The sequence below is a fragment of the Dipodomys merriami genome, unplaced genomic scaffold (genome assembly GCF_024711535.1).
Source record: "Dipodomys merriami isolate MVZ:Mamm:240054 unplaced genomic scaffold, mDipMer1.0.p SCAF_1, whole genome shotgun sequence".
NCBI classification, from domain to species: domain Eukaryota; kingdom Metazoa; phylum Chordata; class Mammalia; order Rodentia; family Heteromyidae; genus Dipodomys; species Dipodomys merriami.
In genome coordinates, this window is record NW_027202270.1 from 102,800,938 (window position 1) to 102,823,599 (window position 22,662).

The window sequence follows — 22,662 nt, forward strand, 5'->3', positions numbered from 1 at the left end:
TCCCTCAGTTCTTCACTCAAGGCTAGTGCTCTACCACTTGAGCCACTTCTGGCTTTTTCTGCTTATGTGGTGCTGAGAAATCAAGCCCAGGGCCTCATGCATGCAAGGCAAGCACTCTACCACTGAGCCACCTTCCCAGCCCCAGCAGATGCTGTTTCTTGAGAACAATTTTTCTTTTCTGTCTTTGTTTTTTCTTCTGAGACAGGCCTCCCATGTTGCCAAGGCTAGCTTTAAGCTTAAGGTCCTCCCACCTTAGCCTCTCCAAGTGGCTGAGACTACATACCACTTGTAGCCTTTACTATCATGCCTTCAGATAATTTTTCCTGTCAGTAAGAAATATACTTACATGTTCAAGAATCTACTTAATATTATGTATACAGGGATTCATTCTGATGTAAGGAAACTGATTTCTTTGGGGAAAAATAATACGAAGAAAAGGTACTGCAGAGAGTTAAATAATATCAAGTATTTCAATTTTATTAATATATGGAGAGAAGAGATTGAAGACAGATTTGGTTTAACAACTTGTAAATGGTATATTAGATTGATGTATGGAAATGTCACAGTGGACCTCTCCTGCAACTTTTGTAACTAATATAGCTTTTAAAAAAGGAAAAGTAGTAACAACTTATACTCTTAAGAAAATTTGAGATTTCTTCATTCTGAACTGCTTTTATTGCTACAACACTTTGTTCTGTGATTGCCAATTCCATGTCATACTCCATTAGGGTATATATTTAAGTTACTTGTAATTTATAATCAGCCTAAAAGAAATATTTTTTGTGCACATATATGTCTATATATGGATTTTTGTGTACATACATTTCTATATACATATATACAATGCAAGAATATAATTTATACAAAAACTATACAAATTACAAATGAGGGCTGGGAAGGTGGCTCAGTGGTAGAGCGCTCGCCTTGCATGCTTGAGGCCCTGGGTTCGATTCCTCAGCACCACATAAGCAGAAAAAAAAAAAAGCCAGAAATGGCACTGTGGCTCAAGTGGTACAGTGCTAGCCTTGAGCTGAAGAGCTGAGCGACAGCACCCAGGCCCAGAGTTCAGGCCCCATGACTGGACTCCCCCCCACCCAAAAAAAAATTACAAATGAAAGAAGATATCAAGATTTTATGCTATTATTTTTCTTTTAAGTTGAGATTTAATGTTTTATTTCCTAAACAAGAAGGAAAAATAGTTTCCTTTTTGTTGTTGTTGTTTTCCTTGAACTCTGGCCTGGGTGCTGTCCTTGAGATCTTCAGCTCAAGGCAAGCACTCTACCACTGAGCCACAGTGCCACTTCCAGTTTTCTGGTAGTTAACTGGAGATGAGAGTCTCACAGACTTTTCTGCCCTGGCTGGCTTTGAATAGTGATCTTCAGATCTCAGCCTCCTGAGAGCTAGAATTACAGGCATGAGCCACTGGCGCCTAGTTTACTGTTTACTTTTTAAAGGTAAGTATGAAGTGTTTGTGTCTATGATAAATGGGCTAGTTTGAGGTATTTAAGGCCCAGTCTGAAATTCCTAATTTTGTAATATTTGCTTTAACTATATTTCTATGGCTTCTTTATAATTTTAATACTAACACATTCCATGCTTGTTCTCTATATAGAGAATTCCAAGAATGATAATTAAGCTTGACAAGAAATGTACTCACTGCCTTACTCATCTAACTGTAACCCCTCTGTATAGCATCTTTACAATAAAATAAAATTTAAAAAAGAATGATAATTATAGGAAAAGGGAAAATTCCAATAGAAAAAATTACTTAGAAATTTTGAGAGAGAAATTTGGACACAGAACATTAAATTTCATTTTGAATTGTAATTTAAGTAAGTTGAAATTTGAGTACTATATTCAATATTCACAAATTTGAAAGTCATGTTTGTGATCTGGTTAGGTACTGAGGCTATGAAGATGAAAATATACATGGTCTCTGCTCCAGGAAATGACTAAAATTCTAAGTATAGTTTCTCTGAATGTGTACTGCTTTTCACATAAAGAAACCATGTAAAATTTAAATATTATAGGTTGAACCAATATACACTGGGGACCATCTGTATTTGGCTTTAAAAAACCATTTAGCGAGGGATTATACCAAGTCAAAGTAACACTAAGAATATTTAGGAATTGGGGCTGGGAAGGTGGCTCAGTGGTAGAGCGCTTGCCTTGCATGCCTGAGGCCCTGGGTTCGATTCCTCAGCACCACATAAAGAAAAAAGCCGGAAGTGGCACTGTGGCTCAAGTGGAAGAGCGTTAGCCTTGAGCTGAAGAGCTGAGGGACAGCGCCCAGGCCCAGAGTTCAGGCCCCATGACTGGACCCAAAAAAAAAAAATATTTAGGAACATTTGAACTAGAAGATAGATATATCCACCAACATTCTTTTAGGAAAATAAGCAAAATGTTTATTCAGCCATAGATCTTGCCTAAGTAAGAGTACAGACATTTGTTTGGAAAAATAAAGCTGCTGATGGAAAAATCTGGAAATTACATCCCAATCTCTTAATAGTCCAGTATTCTTTCCTCAGCCAATCTCAGTGATCTAGGTTTTATGTAGAGAGAGAAAGAAAAAAAGTTCTATCAGGCAGGTTACCATTTTTATTATTAAGAATTTAAATTGTTATTATAAAGGTGATGTACTGAGGGGTTATTGCTTCATAACTCAAGTAATGAGCACATTTCTTTTTGGACAATATCATGCTTTCCTTCACTCTATCCCAGTTCCCCCCGCCCCCCCCCCCCTTTCCATGCCCACAAGTTGTATAATTCATTTTCAGCATTAGGCCTGATATCTTAAGAGTGCAAAAACAATGAATATTAGCTTACATTCTAGGATTTCATGAGTTTTGGAAAATGTATGCATGCTGTACTATAATTTACTACATTTTAGTTACTATATTAGAATAAAAATAGTTGGATATTCTAAAATAAAAATGAAAAAAAGTCAACCTTAGAAGGCCTTGAAATATCTTCAAACATTGAGCTAATATTATTGCAGTTTTGAAAAATGAAAAATAAGAATTTTATTGAGATATATGGTCTATTTCAAGGATCTCATATTATTATTGGAAAGTAGCATATTTCCCTAATGTAGCTTATGAAATAATAGGTATTGCTTATTTATATGATGAAGGTAAACTAGAATGCTTACCCTATAAAACAATGTCTGGTAAATTAATAATCTAGTGGGTGAAAGACATTTCATTTCTCTTCTACTATAGCTAGCTTCTTCAAGAAACATATAGTTCATTTGCAGTTAAAAAAAAAAAATCCCCCTAAACAAATGGTATAAATTTTGGTATTGTTTAATTATTCCATGTTAATAGAAATTCTTCTGAAAGTCTGCAACAGGTTATGACAAACTATTTTTTGTGGTGATTTATTCTAATGAAATTCTTTAGTGGCTGATACTATCTACATGGTGAAGGAAAAGCTGTGATTTGTCAGAGCAGACAAAGCTGGGCTCTAATCCATCCTTTTAACCATATTGCCAAGTCTATATTGTTTTCACTGCGTCTCAATTAGAAGACAGGCAGGACACCTGGTACTTCTTTATCTGAGTCCCATGGGCTGCCAGATGACTCAAAATCCATAACAGGTGCTAAGGCAGTGTGAGGATAGCCCTATTATTGAAAGCTGGAGTTGAATAAAATTTGTACCATATATAATTGCTTATAAACCAGTCAATTACTAAATGAAAACATTAAAAAGTTGATAAGTCCATATTTACCAAAGCTCATATAAAATATGTTAGAAGATTAACCTTAAATAATTTAAAACTAACAGCTTTGAAAATCTTTGTGATTTAATCTAATTTTGGTGGTTTCCAAAACCATTACTATGATTATCAAATATGCATATTATCTATCCTACTTTCATAAAATCATATAAAAACATTTAATAAAAAAATCAAGTTACCTCTATATCAAATTTAACGGCAAATTCTTGGTAAGATCTACTTGAAAACGACGTATATATTAACACATATATGTATATCATATGTAATAATATCAAGCTTTTATAGATTGCAGAAAATTGTTTCAAATCATTAGTATTAGAATAAGTTTAAAAAACACTGGGCGAAGCTGGGCATGGTGATACTACCTGTTATCTCAGTTATCCGGAGGCTGAGGCAGAAGGCTTGAGAGTTCAAAGCTCACTTGGGTTACATACCAAGTTCCAGGCCACCCTGGGCTACATATATATGAGATCTTGTTTCAAAAAACAAAGCAAAACAAAACAACAAACAACAACAACAACAACAAAAACACTTTGGGAGACAGAAACACAATCACTTTGGGTTGCTTCTTTGGGGAATAAAATTTCAGTACATGAAGACTGAGGAAACAATGTGTTTGAATTTAATATACTAAACTTGGACCTTGTAACAATATTGCAAAAAAGGAAAAAAATCCCTAAATAAGTAAAATTTTACAGTGTACAATTACTTAAGTATTATCTTTGCCCAAATGTGAACTAATGTAATTAAGAGTTTTTTTTAATGCTGTAATTATTAGGAATATAAAAAAGTGATTCTATTATCATATTAAGCAGTAACAAAGTACAGCAGCAAACTGTCAGTTAAGACAGTGTCACAGAATCTATGACAAACAGTATATTAGCTTAAACTAATGCACTATATGCCCCCAGGGAATGACAGGCTTACACACTGGACTTTAACATCAAAATCTATCCATTAATCTTGACTTAAATATATTCTATTCTGCAGTAAAAGGAAGAATGGGCATTCAGTGAATTAATGTATTTGAAATATTGCACTGCTGCCTATTTACTAAAATCACTTCAGGAGAGCAAAGAGAAGGAATACTGATATATTTATACAGATTTACTAATTTTACAAAAAATACATTTGACTTCTCCAAATTCAGCAAGATCATTTCATTTATAAAAAGTTTACAGACTTATAAAGCATTCTTAAAATATCTCTTCCTGATACTATTTAAGGACACGTTACATAAACCACAATTCTGCAATATCATTTAGCCAATTTAATTTTAGCCGGAAAAGAAAATTATCTGTGGAAATATACTATTAGACTAACACCCTTGAAAGCTGAGAACTAGTTTATTAGTTGTATACCTTAGTTGTACAAGTGGGGCTCCACTTATACATATGCACAAGGTATTCCTACCAGACTCCCTGCCTCTATCACTCTCTTATCCCTCTCCTGCTTCTTAAAACAATTTCAGCTGGCTTCATTGTCCTTTTTTGACACAGGAAAGGAACTACTTTGTACCATATTCATCTTCATTCATCCTCTTCATTTGGCCAACTCTATGCTGCTCCTTCTGTTACCAACTCTCCAACTGAGCTTGTAAAAACTAGTTTTAATAACAAAATTGTAGCTGATTGTTTCTTTGTATTAGAACTATCAACTACTTGTTGATAAGCCTAACCATCAGCTGCTTGTTGATATGGCCAACTGGAGTGCTTAGACAAATATCACGGCCCATTTACTTTATATAAAAAAGAAACAACCTACACATTTTTAGATATCCAAATTAGAATCCATCCAGATAACCAAGCACTACTAAAATGGTTATGTTACTCATTTAAATAATATAGTATTTAAGTTTGAAATGTACTAATATTATTTTTGGTAGGTTATGTTAGTACTTTTAATTGTTACACAGAAAATGTACATTTTTATACTTATATAATGTAAGTCAGATACTATTTGGAAATTCTAGTGGGACTGTATAAAGCAAATTTATAACTTTATCTGGTATGTGAAATGTGGAGAGCTTTGATCGACTTCCTCTTACTTAAAATTTTTTATGGAGAGAAAAGGATACTATTTTAATCTAAATATAAAAATATCATAAACCAAAACAGATGTTTACTCTGCTGTAATCTGTTTGACTGAAAATAAATAATGGCATGTTAACAATGGATTACTACAGGTGGTTGCTTAAATATATTCATTTGCTTTCTTTTTGATAGTAGCTATGTGCTAAATAAAAGTCAACACTCCTATCAAGAGAGTAAGTAAATATAGAAACATCAGTTCTACAACAGCTATTTTTGTTCCTTCTCTTTTCGAACAGCAATTAGTAAAGCAACCCCTTCCCCTCCTCCCTAGCTGTCAAGCTGTTCAGAGCAGTTTGCAACTTGACAATGGTACCATTGTGAATGCTCTCTGGGCTTCCTTCCCACAGAGAGTTAAATGGGCAGTTCCTGCTGCCCATGATTGGTGTCCAGTGAAATAATACTCAAGAGCCAGGTTTTATCAGCTTCACGCCAAAGAAGTGAAGCCAGGGAACCCAAGCCTTCATATCATACTGGACCATATGCCAACCCTGAAGGCCCCAAAGGTTTATCACTAAGAATCAGGATCCATCATGTCCCTTGTGAAATTTTCACTTCACACACCTTATGTGAAATGCAAGGCTTCACTAAAACTGCGCCTTCTTTACAACTGGCATGAACAGATGGACAGTAACAGTGGTTTGGCAAGCAAAAGTTAAGATTTAAATAACGCTGTATTCTAGTGTTTGAGAGGGAAAGCAGTTACAAGAAAATGGGGAGAGTTGTGACCCCTCACTTAATTTTAATTCCATTACTGAATTATAAACTCAATATCAAAAGCCTTATGTTTAATAAGTAAAAATTACTTAAAAGCACCTGATTTTTATATTTTAATAATGATTTCAGCTTTAAAACTTTAATTTGCTTTCAGAATTCCTAAATACCATATTACCTTTTAAAAAATATTAAAAAGACTGGGATAAAATTTGTACATTATGTATTAGGCATGGTGAATAATAATGTAAGTATACAAGTAGATCTTCATCACCTACAGACTAACTCTGGGTATTTGTTTTTTTTTTAAAGTGTATCTTAAACTATTTTTTTAATTTAACTTATTGTAATGGTGATATACAGAGAGGGGTTATAGTAACACAAGTCAGATAATGAGGACATTTTTTTGAGCAGTGTCACCTCTCCCTCATATTCTCCCAGTTTTTCCCTTTCCACTCCCTCCCGGCCAAGTTGTATAGTTCATTTCCAACATAATCTTCAGTGGGTAACACTGCTGAATTGGTTCACCCTTTGTCCCATTGTTTCAGTGCTTCCCCTTCCCAAATCAGATAAACTTACTTACAAGACAAAGGGTACAGAAATCAAAAACAGTGACAAAGGGAATAAACTGAAGGGAGAAAAATAACTGCAAATAGTACAATAAAAAACCTCTTGTTTCTATTTCTTGGAGTTCATTTCAATAAGCACCATTTTATATGATCATATGCACATAGTTATTGAGCGCTGTGATCCTCTCCTAAGAATATCATTCTTTAACATAGGATTTTAATATGAAAAAAGAATCCCTGTTCTATCATAGGTGAGAAGTTAAAGATGGAAGAAGAGAAACATCAAGTTTGGTTATTTTTGGAAACACCCTGCCTGTATCATCATTGCAGTCTGTCTTCATTCTAGTGCTCTGAGGTATGACTTAACTATCTAAATTGGCATATATAGTAGTGCTTTCTTTTTCTTTGCTATTTTTCCCCCATGCACTATAAGAATAGGATACTTATGGGTACTGGTGGCTCACACCTATAATCCTAGCTACTTAGGAGGCTGAGATCATGGTTCAGCTTGAGCAGGAAAGTCTGTGAGACTCTTATCTCTAGTTAACCACCAGAAAACCAAAAGTGGCACTGTGGCTCAAAGAGGTAGAACATTAGCTTTGAACAAAAAGAATTATGGGACAGTGCCCAGGCCCTGAGTTCAAGCCCCATGGCTGACAAAAAAAAAGGATAAATGCATTTATTTATCAATAATGTATAAAAGTATAACAACACAGGCTGGGTTCCTGTGGCTCATAACTGTAGTCCCGGCTACTCAGGTGACTGAGATCTGTGGACTGCAGTTCAGAGCCTGCCTAGGCAAAAAAGACTGAAAGATTCTTATCTCCAGTCCATCAGCAAAAAACCTGAAGTAGAGCTATGGCTCAAGTTGTTCAAGTGGTAGAGAGCCAGCTGTGAGTGAAGAGTAGAGCAAGAGGCCCTGATTTCAAGGACCAGTACCAGCACAATAGCACACAAAAAAGTATAATCTATAAGAGGACAAAAATTATTTTATAGAAGGGAAAGGGACTTATGCAAGAATGAAGAGTCTAACCTCCAGTTGTGGTCCCTTTGCCTTATATTACCCAGTGGCACACATTCTTTGCACACATCCTTTTATCTGCCTCTAAAAAACTCGCTCTGAATTGCAAAAATTGTGTATGTCTTTAAAGTAAGTAGAAAAGGATTCCTTGGTAAAGCTACTCCTAGTACTTCAGCCTCTACTATCTGCTACCAGTTAAAATTAATCATCTTCATTGCCCTGTTTTGTGTATCTCACTACTGCTGGATTCTCATCACTGTGCAATTCTTTCACTCTCCTCTCCTGTGGCAAGCTCCACGAAAGCAATAAGTTCCTCTCTATCTCACTGCCTCCCATAGAAATAATATGGTGAATTAATTAATGATAGATATCAAATTACCTGGGGATAAATAATTTCTTAGGATTTTTGCTAATTCTTAATACTAAAGGAAGGGAGAGCTCTTAGGGATACTCTACGTACAGCATCTTCTTAGCAGAGACACCAAGTAGTATCCTCCCCAAGGCAACATCTATTACTGACAGCAAGTAAGAGTGCCTTAGCTGGGCTGGGAAGATGGCTCAGTGGTAGAGCACTTGCCTCGCATGCTTGAGGCCCTGAGTTCGATTCCTCAGCACCACATAAGCAGAAAAAAAAGCCGGAAGTGGCACTATGGCTCAAGTGGTAGAGCGCTAAGCCTTGAGCTGAAGAGCTGAGGGATAGCGCCCAAGCCCAGAGTTCAGGCCCCACGACCGGACCCCCCCCCCAAAAAAAAAAGTCTTTTAATAAATTTAGGCTTGTATTTTAGAGTATTTCCAGAGTTTGCATAGAGGACAATAATACCATCAACTACAATGTTACTGTGATTTTCCAAGCAGTTGTTACATATAAAAGTTTAGTGTTTCATGTGGTTAATTTCTTGAATCCTTATACCAATCCTGAGTTTGACTCTGTAATTGTACTCTTTTTACAGATTAAATTAAGAATAGTCCATACTTATTGATGTTATCTTCTGAGAAAATGATCCACAAAAGACAGTAGATAAGTAAAATTACGTAGTTTCTCAAGAAACTAATTTTCTTCTAACATGAAATGGCAGCAATATTGATGGGCCCCACAGGACACTTCACAATGTCCTATCATAATGAAAGGCAACCACATTAGTGGAGCCAATCAATTACATTTCATTTGATTTCTGGCTCTCATACTTTTGCAACAGGTTCTTTACATTTGAATAGAACTTCAGGGCCAACAAACTGTGACTAATTGAACAGTGATTATTGACTTTTGGTAATTTGTCTAATAAAGTTAAAGGAAAACCTAATTCTGGCATTTAATAAAAAGTCAATTTAAATACATTAGAAGAAACAAGTAATATTGTTTATAGGAAAGCATATTAAATCTAGGTAAAATTCACATTATTATTATTATTATGAAGGTGATATACAGAGGTATTACAGTTTTGTCAGGTGATGAATACATTTCTTTTTAGACATCACCCTTTCTTTCCTCTAGTATAATGTATTCTTTAAAGATGTTATTTAATTATGTAGTACCCTTCATACTGTATTATTTCAGAATACTACATATGTAAATGTACATATACATACAGCTCTAAGCTATCAGTTCTAAGAATGAGAAGTTTTATTTCATCTACTTAAATCCTATCCCTAGAAACTTCAGATTTTCTATATATTCTTGATCTTATGTATTACTTTCTTCTTCTTTGGAACTCTTCATAGTAATTTGCTTATAATCCTACTATGACATTTTAGTAGTATCTGTATTTAACCTACACAAATCCTCTTACATACTTTAACTCATCTTTAGATTACTTGCATAATGTAAATGTTACATTAATAATTATATTTTTAGGGAATAATGACAAAAATAAATAAGTCATTGTTTAGTAGACATGTCTATTTTTTCTCCCTACATTTTTGATCCAGAGTGATCTGAATACATACATGGATGCAGAATCTATAGATCAGAGTACATTATAATGTATTTTAATTCAGTTTAGGGACTGGCAAACCCAAATTCTGTAGGGGACCCAAGGAAGAACTGATGTTTCTTGAATCTAAAAATTAAGAACTGTTGTTACCTGCATCATCTGGCAATAGAATTCCCTTAATTCTCAGGTGACTTCACAGTCATTTTTTCTCTTAAGGCCTTTGACCAGATGAGGCCATCCTGCTTTATGTGAGGGAAATGGGCTTTATTGATTTAAATAGCAATAACATCTTAAAAAAAAAAACAACAAAAACACTTCCAGTAACATAATATGTAACCATGACCAGACAAGGTGGCAAATTAACTATGTAACCAAAAGACTATGTCCATGAACCAGAGGATTTGTTTACGTTAAATGCAAATACTATATCTATATAATATAAAGAGCTTAAACACTTGCAGATTTTGGTATCCTCAGGAGTCTTGGAACTAATTGTCCATGGATTTGGAGGGATATAGCAACAAATTTTTTTTTTTTTTTAAGGAAGAATCATGAAATTAAAACTTTAGAATTATTTCCACTGGGGGGCGAAACTAATGAAACAAACAAAAACACACTCTTTGTAGATAGCTAATAAAATGATGGCTAACAGCAAACCTGAAATAGTCCTCTGATCCAGTGGTTACCCAGAATCTGTCTGGTCTTTTTCCTCAGTGTTGCATTTCAATTCTAATTGTATGATCAAACAACAAACTGAGCTCAAGACAAAAAAGTACCTAGCTGAGAAAAAAATCTAAGGTTGCATGAAAATGCTTTTCAAGTACAAGAAATGACAAGTGAAGGAGAGATTTCAAAGCTTGAAAGACAGTCATCAATGCTGACAGATTACTGTAATTCTCATTGCCAGCATGATCGATTTGGGCAGCATATGACAATCAATACTGCCCTCATTTAGTGAACAACATTAGATTCATAGGAACAGAAGATGTTCCTAGGATAAATTTTAACTCTTTTTAATGATCATAAACAGAACAATTTATGCTGTGGAATCTTAGTGGGCACTAATACTGACATAAGATAATTGACCCAGCAGGACAATTACCCAAATATAACTAAGTTTATTCCATTTTTTACTTTTTTATTTTATTTGTGAGGAATAAAATATTAACTAGTGATTTTAAAATTCTACTTCTACCACAAGTTTGATTAATTACATTTCTAAAATCACTTCTTAATTCAAATGAAGAGGTATTCCTAAATTTAAGTGTCTAGTAAATTTAAGTGTCTATGTAAACTTTCATTTAAAAAGCAGGTTATCTTCAAGTATAGTGGAGCATACCTGTAATTTCAGCTACTTGGGAGCTGAGACAGCCAAGTTCAAAACCTGTTTCGAAATTAAAATACAAATTAAAAGAAAGTGTTGGGAGTTGGGTGTTAGTCGCTCACACCTGTAACCCTAGCTACTCAGAAGGCTGGGCTCTCAGGATCCCAGTATGAAGCCAGCCCCAGCAGGAAAGGCTGAAAAATTAATGTGGTACAGTGCTAGCCTTGAGGAAAAAAGTTAAGGGATAATGCCCAGGCCCAGAGTTCATGTCCCAGTACAGTCACAAAAACAAAACAAAAAACAGTGTTAGAGATGTTGCTTAGTGATGGAGTGCTTACTTGCCCACTCAGCATATGTACTGGGTTCAATCCCTAGTACAATAAACAATAACAATAAAACAAAAAGTGAGAAATATACCTGTTACTGTCTTATAACATTCTTTCCCTTCTTCATTCTTTTGAGATGAGGTTTCTATGTTGCCTAAGATAGTTTCAAACTCTTAGGCTCAAGTGATCCTATCAGCTTAATCTTCCAGGTAGCTACAGGTGATAGCTACAGCTATCACTCCCTACTCCTCAACATTTAGAATAGAGAACTTTGTGTATCTTTGTGAAAAATAATATATTTTTAATATTAAAAGGGATAGGGGCAGCCAGGTGCCAGTAGCTCATGCCTATAATCCTGGCTACTTAGGAAGCTGAGATTTGAGGATCGAAGTTCAAAGCCAACCCAGGCAGAAAAGGCCCTGTGGGACTCCAATTAACCACTCAAAAGCCAAAGTGGAGCTGTGGCTCAAAGTAGTAGAGCCTTGAGTAAAAGAGCTCAGGGACAGCACCCAGACCCTAAATTCAAGCCCCTATATCAAGGGATGGGGCATCTGTAACTATATGGAGTTGTCCCTTGGTATCTGTAGATGACATTGGCATATAACCAATATAATTCTCTTGTACACTATAATCATCTCTAGAATACTTTTAGTAATACCTATCCAAATGTAAGCACATATAAATATAATACATTATTTTGTTAAGGACAAAAGAAAAAAATCTTTTCAATATTTTTCATGCACATTTGAATTTTTGAATCTGGAACCACGGATGCAGAGGGATGACTATACCTAAATATGACAGGGGAAAAATTTCTATAGTTTCCAAATTCAAGATTCCAACTCAAGAAAAATCTGTTTGGTCTGATTTAATATTTTTACTATAAGTGTTCTACAAGCATTTTAATTGGTAGAAATTCTTCTGGTTTGCTTTTTAAACAAGTTTTCATGTTTACTATTTTCATCTGAAATCTCTTCTCATCCTAGAATTTTCTCGAATGTGGTTTATATTAAGGTCTCAACATGGTTAACTGTTATAAATGTCATAATGTAGGGCTGGGAAGGTGGCTCAGTGGTAAAGCGCTTGCCTTGCATGCCTGAGGCCCTGGGTTTGATTCCTCAGCACCACATAAGCAAAAAGAAAAAAGCCGGAAGTGGCGCTGTGGCTCAAGTGGTAGAGTGCTAGCCTTGAGCTGAAGAGCTGAGGGACAGCGCCCAGGCCCAGAGTTCAGGCCCCACGACCAGACCCCCCCAACCCCCCCCCCCCACAAAATGTCATAATCTAGGTCTGAGAATGTAACCCAATCAAATAATCTGCTAATGAGTCAAAAACAAAAATCCCAAGTAGGCAATTTCTTGGTATTGGGTGTTATTTTTAAAAATAGAATATAACTTTTACACGTATGAGAAATTATTACACAAAATAATGTAGCTCATTACAACTATTAAGCACATCCAAATTCAGTAGGCTATTTAATTCTGAGATGGGTAGTAACAGCTTTCTCTCTCTCTCTTTTTGCCAGTCCTGGGGCTTGACAAACTCAGGGCCTGGCCTAGACACTGTCCTTATGCTTTTTTTTGCTCAAGGCTAACACTCTACCACCTGAACACAGCACCACTTCTGGTGTTTTTTGTTTATGTGGTACTGAGGAATCAAACCCAGGGCTTCCTGCAAGCTAGGCAAGCACTCTACCACTAAGCCACATCCCAGCCAGTAACATTTTTTTAAATAGATAAAGTAAGTAGTATTCAAAGATTGCCTGATTTAGGTGGGGTTACAACTCTGGTAGAGAACTTGCCTAGCATGCTCAATGACCTGTGTTTGATCTGCACTACTGCAATAAAGAAATTCAAGGGCTGGGAATATGGCTTAGTGATAACAGTGCTTGCCTAGCATGCATGAAGCCCTGGGTTCCATTCCCCAGCAACACAAACAGAAAAAGCCAAAAGTGGCACTGTGGCTCAAGTGGCAGAGTACTAGCCTTGAGCAAAAGAAGCTCAGGGACAGGGCTCAGGCCCTGAGTTCAAGCCTCAGGACTGGCAAAAAAAAACCCCAAAACAACCCCCCGCCCCAAACCAGGAAATTTGATGGCTTTACTAAGGTCAGAAGCAGAACAGAATTGAAATTCCTTTATTTATTCCTCTCTTCCTGCCTCCCTTCCATTCTTACTTTCCTGCCCTGGCTGGCTTCCAACTGTGATCCTCAGATCTCAGCCTCCTAAGTAGGTAGGGTTACAGGTGTGAATCACTGAGGCTCAGTCAAATTATATTCTTAATAATATCATTCATTAATGTGATAATTTCAAGTGCAAGTAAAGATATGTAACATTTTTTATCTGTAACATTTATATGTCACCAAACTTAATTTAATGTATCTGTAATTCCATTTCATAGTGTCAGAATATATGTAATATGGGAATCAGAATGCTAAAGTCAATTTTATCAAAAGAAGAAACTGTATGTAGCAATTCACCAAGTTATAATCACAAATCCATTTCATAAGATATTTTCAAAGATTCCTCCTTTAAATTATTATTATTATTATTAGTGGCAGTATTGAAGTTTGAACTCTGGGCCTTGTGCTTTCCAGGCAGGCTCTCTATCACTTGAGCTATTCTGTTCAATTTAAGCCATCTCCTTAAATTTCCAAGACGTGTTATGTTGTCCACAGTGGCCTTGAACTCTCAGTCATCCTGCCTCAACCTCCCAAGTACTGGGATTATAGGTATGCTTTTGCACACCTAGCTTCTTTTTAAATCTTAACAGTATTTTGTTCCTTAGTACCAGCTACTTGGGAAGCTGAGGGTGGATTATTTGGGTTCATAAGCTCCAGACCAGGCTGAATAAAATGGCAAAAACTTCATATATATATATATATATAAAAAGATTATTGACTGGGCACTGGTGGCTCACGCCTGTAATCCTAGCTACTCAGGAGGCTGAGATCTGAGGATCGAGGTTCAAAGCCAGCCTGGGCAGAAAAGTCCAGGAAACTCTTATCTCCAATAATGCTGTGGCTCAAGTGGTAGAGTGCTCACCCTGAGCTGAAAAGCGCAAGGACAGCGCCCAAGCCCAGAGTTCAAGCTCTACGAATGACAAAAAAAAAAAAAAAAAAAGAAAAAGAAAAAAGATTACTTGTGCATATTGTATGACAGCCACTATTTTAAGAACTTATACATTGTTACATATACTGAATTATTATCCCACAGTATTCTCTTTTTATAGATGAGTAAATTGGGGCCCAGAGAGGTTAAATAATATGCTCAGCTCAAAGTCCAGACCATCTGGTTTCCAAAACTAGACTTCTAAGCCTTCCATAGCTTCCTCTCATAGCTTCATATCTCTATGTTATTCTCTCTGTTTGAAGGCTCTTCTTAATCTACCCAATATGATAACACTTATTCATCAAAAGAGTTTCTGGATACCATTATCCATTCCAGCTGAGTGAAAGTCTCTTTGTTATATATCTTGCACACATCATTTTTAAAGCACATATACACTATGCTGAGTTCTTCACACTGTTTTGGTTATTTCTGTGCCTTGAGAGAAGTAGATGGTTTGCATTTTTTGGGACATTAATGAGTTAATCAAAAGGTTAGTATTTGTGAAAAATATATAAAAATATACATGCACATGGTGGCATGTACCTGAATCCCTGCAGATTACAGAGAGGAGGATGATCTCAAGTTCAAGGATAGCCCTGACAAGTTAGTGAAACCCTAACTCAAAAACAAAATACAAGATTTGTGGCATACTTCAAGTGGTAGGATGCTTGTACTGGGTTCAATCCCCAAATTATAGAATAATAAAAAAGCATATCAAAGAAAATACATCATTCAAGTATCATAGCTACTTAATCACTTTATCGAGAAATTTTACTAATTATCAATAAAAAGAAACTTTAAGGTCTTTAACACATAAAGTACACATATATTGCAGTAGAAATGATAATTTTAAAAAAGGATACAAGTTTTGATACAATGGAATTAGTGATTTCAGAGCACGGCTTGCATTTATAGCTGTTGATCGAACCATAATGGGAAGAACCTTTCCATTCACAATAGCACCATCAAAAAGTGGGCCAAAAAAGGGAACCTGAGAAATTAGTACATAATTATACATTCAAATTGAAGAAAGATTGTAAATAAGAGTAATCAAGATACCTAGTGATACCTAGTATCTAAAAGTGTTTTTTTTTTTTTGGCAGGTCCTGAGGCTTGACCTCTGGGCCTAGGTGCTGTCACTGAGCTCCTTTTCTCAAGAGGCTATCAGTCTACTACTTGAACCACAGCGCCACTTCCAGCTCTTTGTGATTAATTGGAGATAAGAGTCTCCTGAACTTTCCTGCCCTGGCTGACTTCAAATTGTGACCCTCCTAGGATTATAGGCTTGAGCCTCTGGCGCCTGGCTCTAGAAGTGTTTTTGCTTCCTCTTCTTTTAACAAAAATACTAGGACAACAAACAAACTCAAATACCAATATCTAGATTATGTCCATTTAAAAGAACTATGTGCTTCATGTAAATGACTAAACAATTTATGCTCTCTGACCATTTTCAGTTTTCTACAGTTTTAATTATGTATACAAATGAACAACATTGGAAGTAAATTTCTTTTCTCTCCATTGAACAAACAAAGGAAAATACACGTATTTTTATTGTCAGGAGGTTGGTTTTTCATTATTTCTATTAGATACCAACTTTATAATTGTTAATATGTTTCACATGCAATGCTTTCTGAACTCAGGTGTTGAAGGTTTGGTCCCCAATGCAATGTTTAGACATGGAGCACTGATCATGAGGGTTCTTACCTGATCAATGGATTTATCTATTGATGGATGCATAATTTTATGACATTGAGAAGTTGGCCACTGGAGGCATGCCATTGAAGTGTATGCCTTATCCCTTTTCCCTTCTTCCCTTTGCTTTCTAGTTGGCATAAAGTGAGCTGCTTTCTTCTACTACACCCTTCCTTCTGCCATAATGTACTACTTGCCCAGAAATATGTGACCATGGTCTGAGCCCCCTGTAACTGAGCCAAAATAAGCACTTCCTTTTTTTTTCTTCTGACCCTGGGGCTTAAACTCAGCACTTCAGTACTGTCCCTGAGCTTCTGTGCTCAAGGCTAATACTCTGCCACTTGAGCCACAGCTCCACTTCTGGCTTTTTAGTGGTTAACTGGAGATAAAAGTCTCATGGACTTTCCTGTCTGGGCTGGTTTTGAGTAATAATTCTCAGATCTCAGCCTCCTGAGTAGCTAAGATTATAGGCATGGGCTTCTAATTCTTACCTTGAAAGAAAATACTTTTACAATAGATGTTTTAATTCTTTTGTTATGAATTTGCAGGGTTCTTATTTATTAACATAGGAATCATGTCATAATATAGAAATCATTCCCTAGTCTAATGACAATGATTATTTCTTATTGTATCTTTTGGGAATAGTAGTAATTCTCTAATTTAGAAGGTAAGTCCTTTTATGACGATAGTACAAAGGCACTTTTACTCGTAATTTACTTAGCATTTTTCATTTGAGCACAATTTCTTGTTATTTATTCTAACACCTCCAGAACCAGACTTAATAGAATCTTTCTAGCTGCCAGAATCTGTGTTGTAATTCCTTCCCATTTTGAAAACTTGATGCCTGATATAATTTTTTTCCTATAGTATGGAAAGAACCCACAAATATACACTTCAATATAATTCAAAAATATTACTAGTATGGAAGCTAAGGAGTTCTTACCTCTGGTTTTTTCATGATTTGGATGCTGAACATATGATTTTTCATTGGATATATTATAATTAGGACATCACCAAATTCTGTAGGGATAATTCCTCTCCTGTAGTCTCTAGTATGCTCTGACCAAACAATATGCACTTCGTCATTTCCTAAATGTCTTAACTGGAAAAGAAGAAAAATAAATGCTTTATAAACGCTCCGTGAGTATAGCTATATAGTGACAATATATCATAAAGAGCAAAAGTTAAAAAAAGTTTAAATTTCATTTGATCATTTTCACTTGATGCACACTCAAAGACATTAAGGAGACACTGAAAAAGACCAGATAATTTCGACTATCCAGTCAGTGAGAAACAGACAGAACTTAGATAAAAAGAGTCACAGTCCACTGTTCTAAACTAGTAACTGCATCAATTTTCTACTACCAAACCTTTCAAAAGGCTGTTTAAAAGAGTGACTGATTTGACATTTTTTTTTTTTCTGATCACTCTCTGGACATACTAATAAGCAGTGATGTGGCCTGAAAAAGTCAACCAGAAGAAAAATGAAAAAGATTATTAAAAATTTGGATAATCACTTATAAGCTAGGAAAAAAAAGCTTCAACAAATTAACTTCCAGGTTTCCTTGCCTATAAAAACTTAGAATTTCCTAAAAAAAATAAAAAACTTAGAATTTCCTTCAAACAGAGCTCTTGAGTTCTTCTGGAAGCTCAAAATGTAAATTAGGTATCTGTAGTGCTTATACTGTTGAAAAGTTAATGTTATGATAAAACTAAAAAGACATTAAAAATTGAATTTCTAGTGAATTAATAAAAATTGAACTCAATGTCCATTATTCTTAAGCTTTCTTCTTGGAGAGTAATGTATAAGCCTGGTTTTATTATAAATTTTCATCATCAGTAGACGATGAATACAACCATTTAAGTCTAATTTTGGTACATATCTTACATAGGCTTTAAAAAAATTTTTATTGTAAAGATACTATAACAGAGGGTTACTGTTACATCTTACATAGGCTTTTAAAAGTTACTTTTAGGTAACTGTACACATTGGAGATGGAAATTTGGAAGACAGATGTAATAAGTATTAGTGATATTTATACTGAGAGCTACTATATATAATTTCCATTTTTCAAATACAAAATTTATGTTAAAGACTAAAAGTTAGCCCAAAAATCCAATATATGATTTACATAGAGAGAGAGGCAAAGTCCATCTAGTGAAAGGGTTTTCTTTGTTTTGTTTTGGGTTTCTCCTTAAGCCTGGAGTTAATTCCTTATACTTGTGTATAACACACACAAATTATATAAATGTAGGACTTGGACTTTGTGACATTTTTAAAAATCAAAAAAGAAATTACACAACTCAGAAAAGCCATGGCTTTATAATTTCATTTTTTAATCAAAATACTTTAAAAATATCCTTCCTATACAGCCATTCCATGTGTCAGCTTCCCTAATAGGTTTATGTTAACTGAATACAAAAGAAATGTGAAATAAATTTAACCAGGAGGGATGATCCAATCTAATTTTGATACATTAATGTCATATGCTGTACATGTTACAATAGCAGCCAGATCTAATACTAAGCTCCGGGCTATACTAAGATTTCCAAATGGCAGATTGTTCTAAGTGATATCAAGTATAATTGAAGTAATAAACGATAGTAAAAGCTGAGCACACTGTCAGGAAGAATTTAAGTATTTACTTTTTAAAATTAAATGAGTTAGGTTAGGAAAGACAAGACAACTGAAATAATGCAGGTCTCAATTTACAGAAAATTCCTTTTATTTATCTGCTACATTAACCCTTGAACTCTTGCCAAAACTATCTGTAATTTCTAGTGTCTACTTATCTAAAGAAACAAGAGGGGAAAAGAGGTACTGTATTTTTATCTTATAACCAAAGCTTGTTAAGTATCTTTCATAAAGTATTAAAAGGATGTTACAGAAGTTGCATAGAAAAGAAGACACATTTCTGCCAAGAACCTGTAATGGAAGTTTTTGGCAATGAGCCATGTACAAAATAAAAAGTCATTCTAAACATGTTCAAATACTTAAGTGAAAAAGTTTTGGGAAAATTTTGTCACTGAAATTTCAATGCTGAAAACATAATTACTGAAGGTTGTGTCATGATGGGGCATTTAAAAAATGTTTTTTTATTGTTAAAATCTAATATACAATAATTACACAAAAATTATAGTCATTTTTAAATTTTTATCTTGAGAGTTGTGTGAGCCAGTCAGTACTGATACTGGGGCTTGAACTCAGGATCTGAGTGTTGCCTTTTAGCTTTTCTGCTTAATGCTAATGTTTTACCACTTGAGCCACAATTCCATTTCCAGTATTTTGTTGGTTGATTAAAGACAGCAGTCTCATGGACCTTCCTGCCTGAGTTGACTTCAACCAAGATCCCCAGATCTCAGCCTCCTTAGTAGCTAGGATTATAGGTGTGAGCTACTGGTGCTTAGCTATTGGGAATTTCTGAAATACTATTGAAAGAATGATTTTTATTTTTGTCAGTTGTAGGGCTTGAACTCAGGGACCAAGCTCTTTTGCTCAAGGCTAGTGATCTACCACTTTGAGCCACACCATGAACTTCTGGTTTTCTGGGTGGTTAACTGGAGATAATAGTCCCATGGACTTTCCTGCCTGGTCTGGCTTTGAACCTTGATTCTCAGGCCTAAGCCTCCTGAGTAGCTAGGACTACAGGTGTGAGACAACAGCACTAGGCTCAAAAGAATTATGTTTTTAATGATTAAAAATTAATAGATATTTCAAGTATACCTTATATAGCATTTTGTATTTATTTTATGTATTGTCAACAGATTTTCCTATACTCTGAAAATTCTAAGATGTCTTATTTACGTATGTTTAGACCCAAATGACAATTCATTCTGAAAAAAAACTTCTGAATACATGGAATAAGTCTAATAAAATGACTGGCAACAACTCTTCCAAATTCACTTCAAGTGCTACTAAGTCATCTTGAAATTCAAAGTAACATAGGCTACAGATTACCACTATTCATATACAAAGATTATGAAATGAAACTCAGTGTGTATAAGATTTAAATCCTTGATATATTACAGAATTTTAATACTGAAGAGACCTTAAGGGAGTATTTTCCCTTTGCATTATCCCAAAGTTATAAACAGCCTGTCTTATCAGTTTTAAGGTTATAGATTTTAATAGTTCACAAATTAGCTCATTCTACTTTTAAAGTATGGCAATCATTAAAGCTGGGTGCTGGTGGCTCACACATATAATCCTAGGTACCCAAGAGATTTTCAGATCTCAGAGAAGCTAGCCCAGGCAGGAAGGTCTATGAAACTCTAATCTCCAATTAACCACCGAAAAAATAAGAAGTGGACGTGTAGCTTAAGTGGTAAAGCACCATCCTTAAGTGGAAAAAGCTAAAGGACAGCACCCACATCCTGAGTTCAAACTCCAGTACTGGCTCACAAAACAAACAAATGAAAAAAAAACAACAACAACAAACCCCAAACAACCCCTCAATCATTAGAACATTATGTGCAAACCTGAACTCCTAAAGCTAGTCCTTCCAAATTGAACCTTCCCAAATAAAACCAATTTATATCCTATATATTTTCAGATATCTGAAGGTGAGCCTAAAAGTTAAAAGTGATACAAGTATAAATGAAGTAATGAATGATAGTAAAAGTTGGGTACACTGTCAGGAAGAACTTTTTCAGGTTAAAAGTGTCATTATTAATTCCTTCTTATAGTTTACAAGCATTCATTATCCTGATTATTGCCTCAGTTGACTGATATTTTTACTAAATTGCACTGTTTGGGATAGAATACAGTATCAATATATGCTCTTATGTAGCAAACACACTAGTGGGCTTTGTTTCTTCCTGTTTTGTTTTTTTTTTTTGCATCTTTATTACATTGCTTAAATGGATCTCTAAGTCAGTTTTCAAAGTTCTTTTAAACATGTACAATCAACTGCTTAGAATTAAGGAGAAGATTTCACATTTATTCCTATTAAATTTCTTTTTTTAAATAAGTTTTTTTATTGTGAAAATACTGTACAGAGGGGTTACAGTTACATGAACAAGGTAATGAGTACATTTCTTATCAAACATTGTTGCCTTCTCCTTTGTTTTTCCCCTACCATCCCTATTAACTTTCTTAAGTTTGTCAAGATAATCATCATAAACTTATCATTAGCTTGATTCGGCTATTTAATATGTTAGTTCTTTTCTAGACTAGAGTTATCTGTAAAGTCAAATTTCTTTCTTTTTTTTTTGGGGGGGGGATCCGGTCGTGGGGCCTGAACTCTGGGCCTGGGTGCTATCCTTCAGCTCTTCAGCTCAAGGCCTGAGCCCTACCACTTGAGCCACAGCGCCACTTGCGGCTTTTTTCTTTTTGCTTATGTGGTGCTGAGGAATCGAACCCAGGGCCTCAGGAATGCAAGGCAAGCGCTCTACCACTGAGCCACCTTCCCAGCCCTCAAATTTCTTTATCTTCCTAATTGTTGGATGGGACAGGCTTGATAATCATAGGTTTTCTTCCTGGCTAAAAAAATACTTATAATTATCAAGGAAATTTATCATATGCTTTTTTATTAAGGGCTTTATTAAGGATTTACTATTTTAAGTTATTTGTGAGAATTCACTAACTTTTCAGAATATTATAAGACAAGCACAATTAGTATTACTGCTGTTTTTTAAAGCAGGTGAGGAATTCGAGTTTAGAAAGAGGAAGTGGCTTATATAAGATCAAACCCCTGGTAAATGGTAAGGATCAGTCTTCTAACCCAGATAGGCCAGTTCCAGAACCTATATTTTAACCATTTCCCTACATTAACCATTTCCCTCTTGTTAAATAATTAAATGTTCTGAATATGATTACAAATCAGTCACGAACACAGGTACCAAACTATTAATACTGCATTTCTTTAAGTTGTCTACTACAACTTGGTTAAAACTTTAGATACTACTTTATGGCTGTCCCTGACATAGTAATCCTATTAAAACAAATTAAGTTATCTTGATGTGATTTGTTATGGTGAACTTATGGTGGCTCCTAATGATGGCTACTTCATTATCTGAATGCTCACAAACCATCTGTTTAATAATCCTATTTTGCTGGGCATTGGCATTGAGCTCATGAATGTTGGTATTTTCTGAATTCTGGCCTGTTTTGTCCTTTGTGAGAATGAAATAGTTGTCATTGCTATAGACTGA

At 35.1% G+C, this 22,662-nt stretch overlaps 1 protein-coding gene across 9 annotated transcripts in view; it reads right to left on the bottom strand.

The window, feature by feature from the left end:
• Ralgapa1 (Ral GTPase activating protein catalytic subunit alpha 1) overlaps positions 1-22,662 on the bottom strand; it is a 233,307-nt gene that overhangs the window by 17,316 nt on the left and 193,329 nt on the right. For all 9 annotated transcript variants that reach the window (XR_011372986.1, XM_070026666.1, XM_070026690.1 and 6 more), the window contains 2 exons: positions 17,453-17,611; positions 15,681-15,808 (listed from right to left, as the gene is read on the bottom strand). Coding sequence is in view for 8 of the 9 variants with exons in the window: in XM_070026666.1 (XP_069882767.1) it covers positions 15,681-15,808; positions 17,453-17,611 (287 nt within the window). In the remaining variant the exon portion in view is untranslated. The remainder of the gene's footprint in view (positions 1-15,680; positions 15,809-17,452; positions 17,612-22,662) is intronic.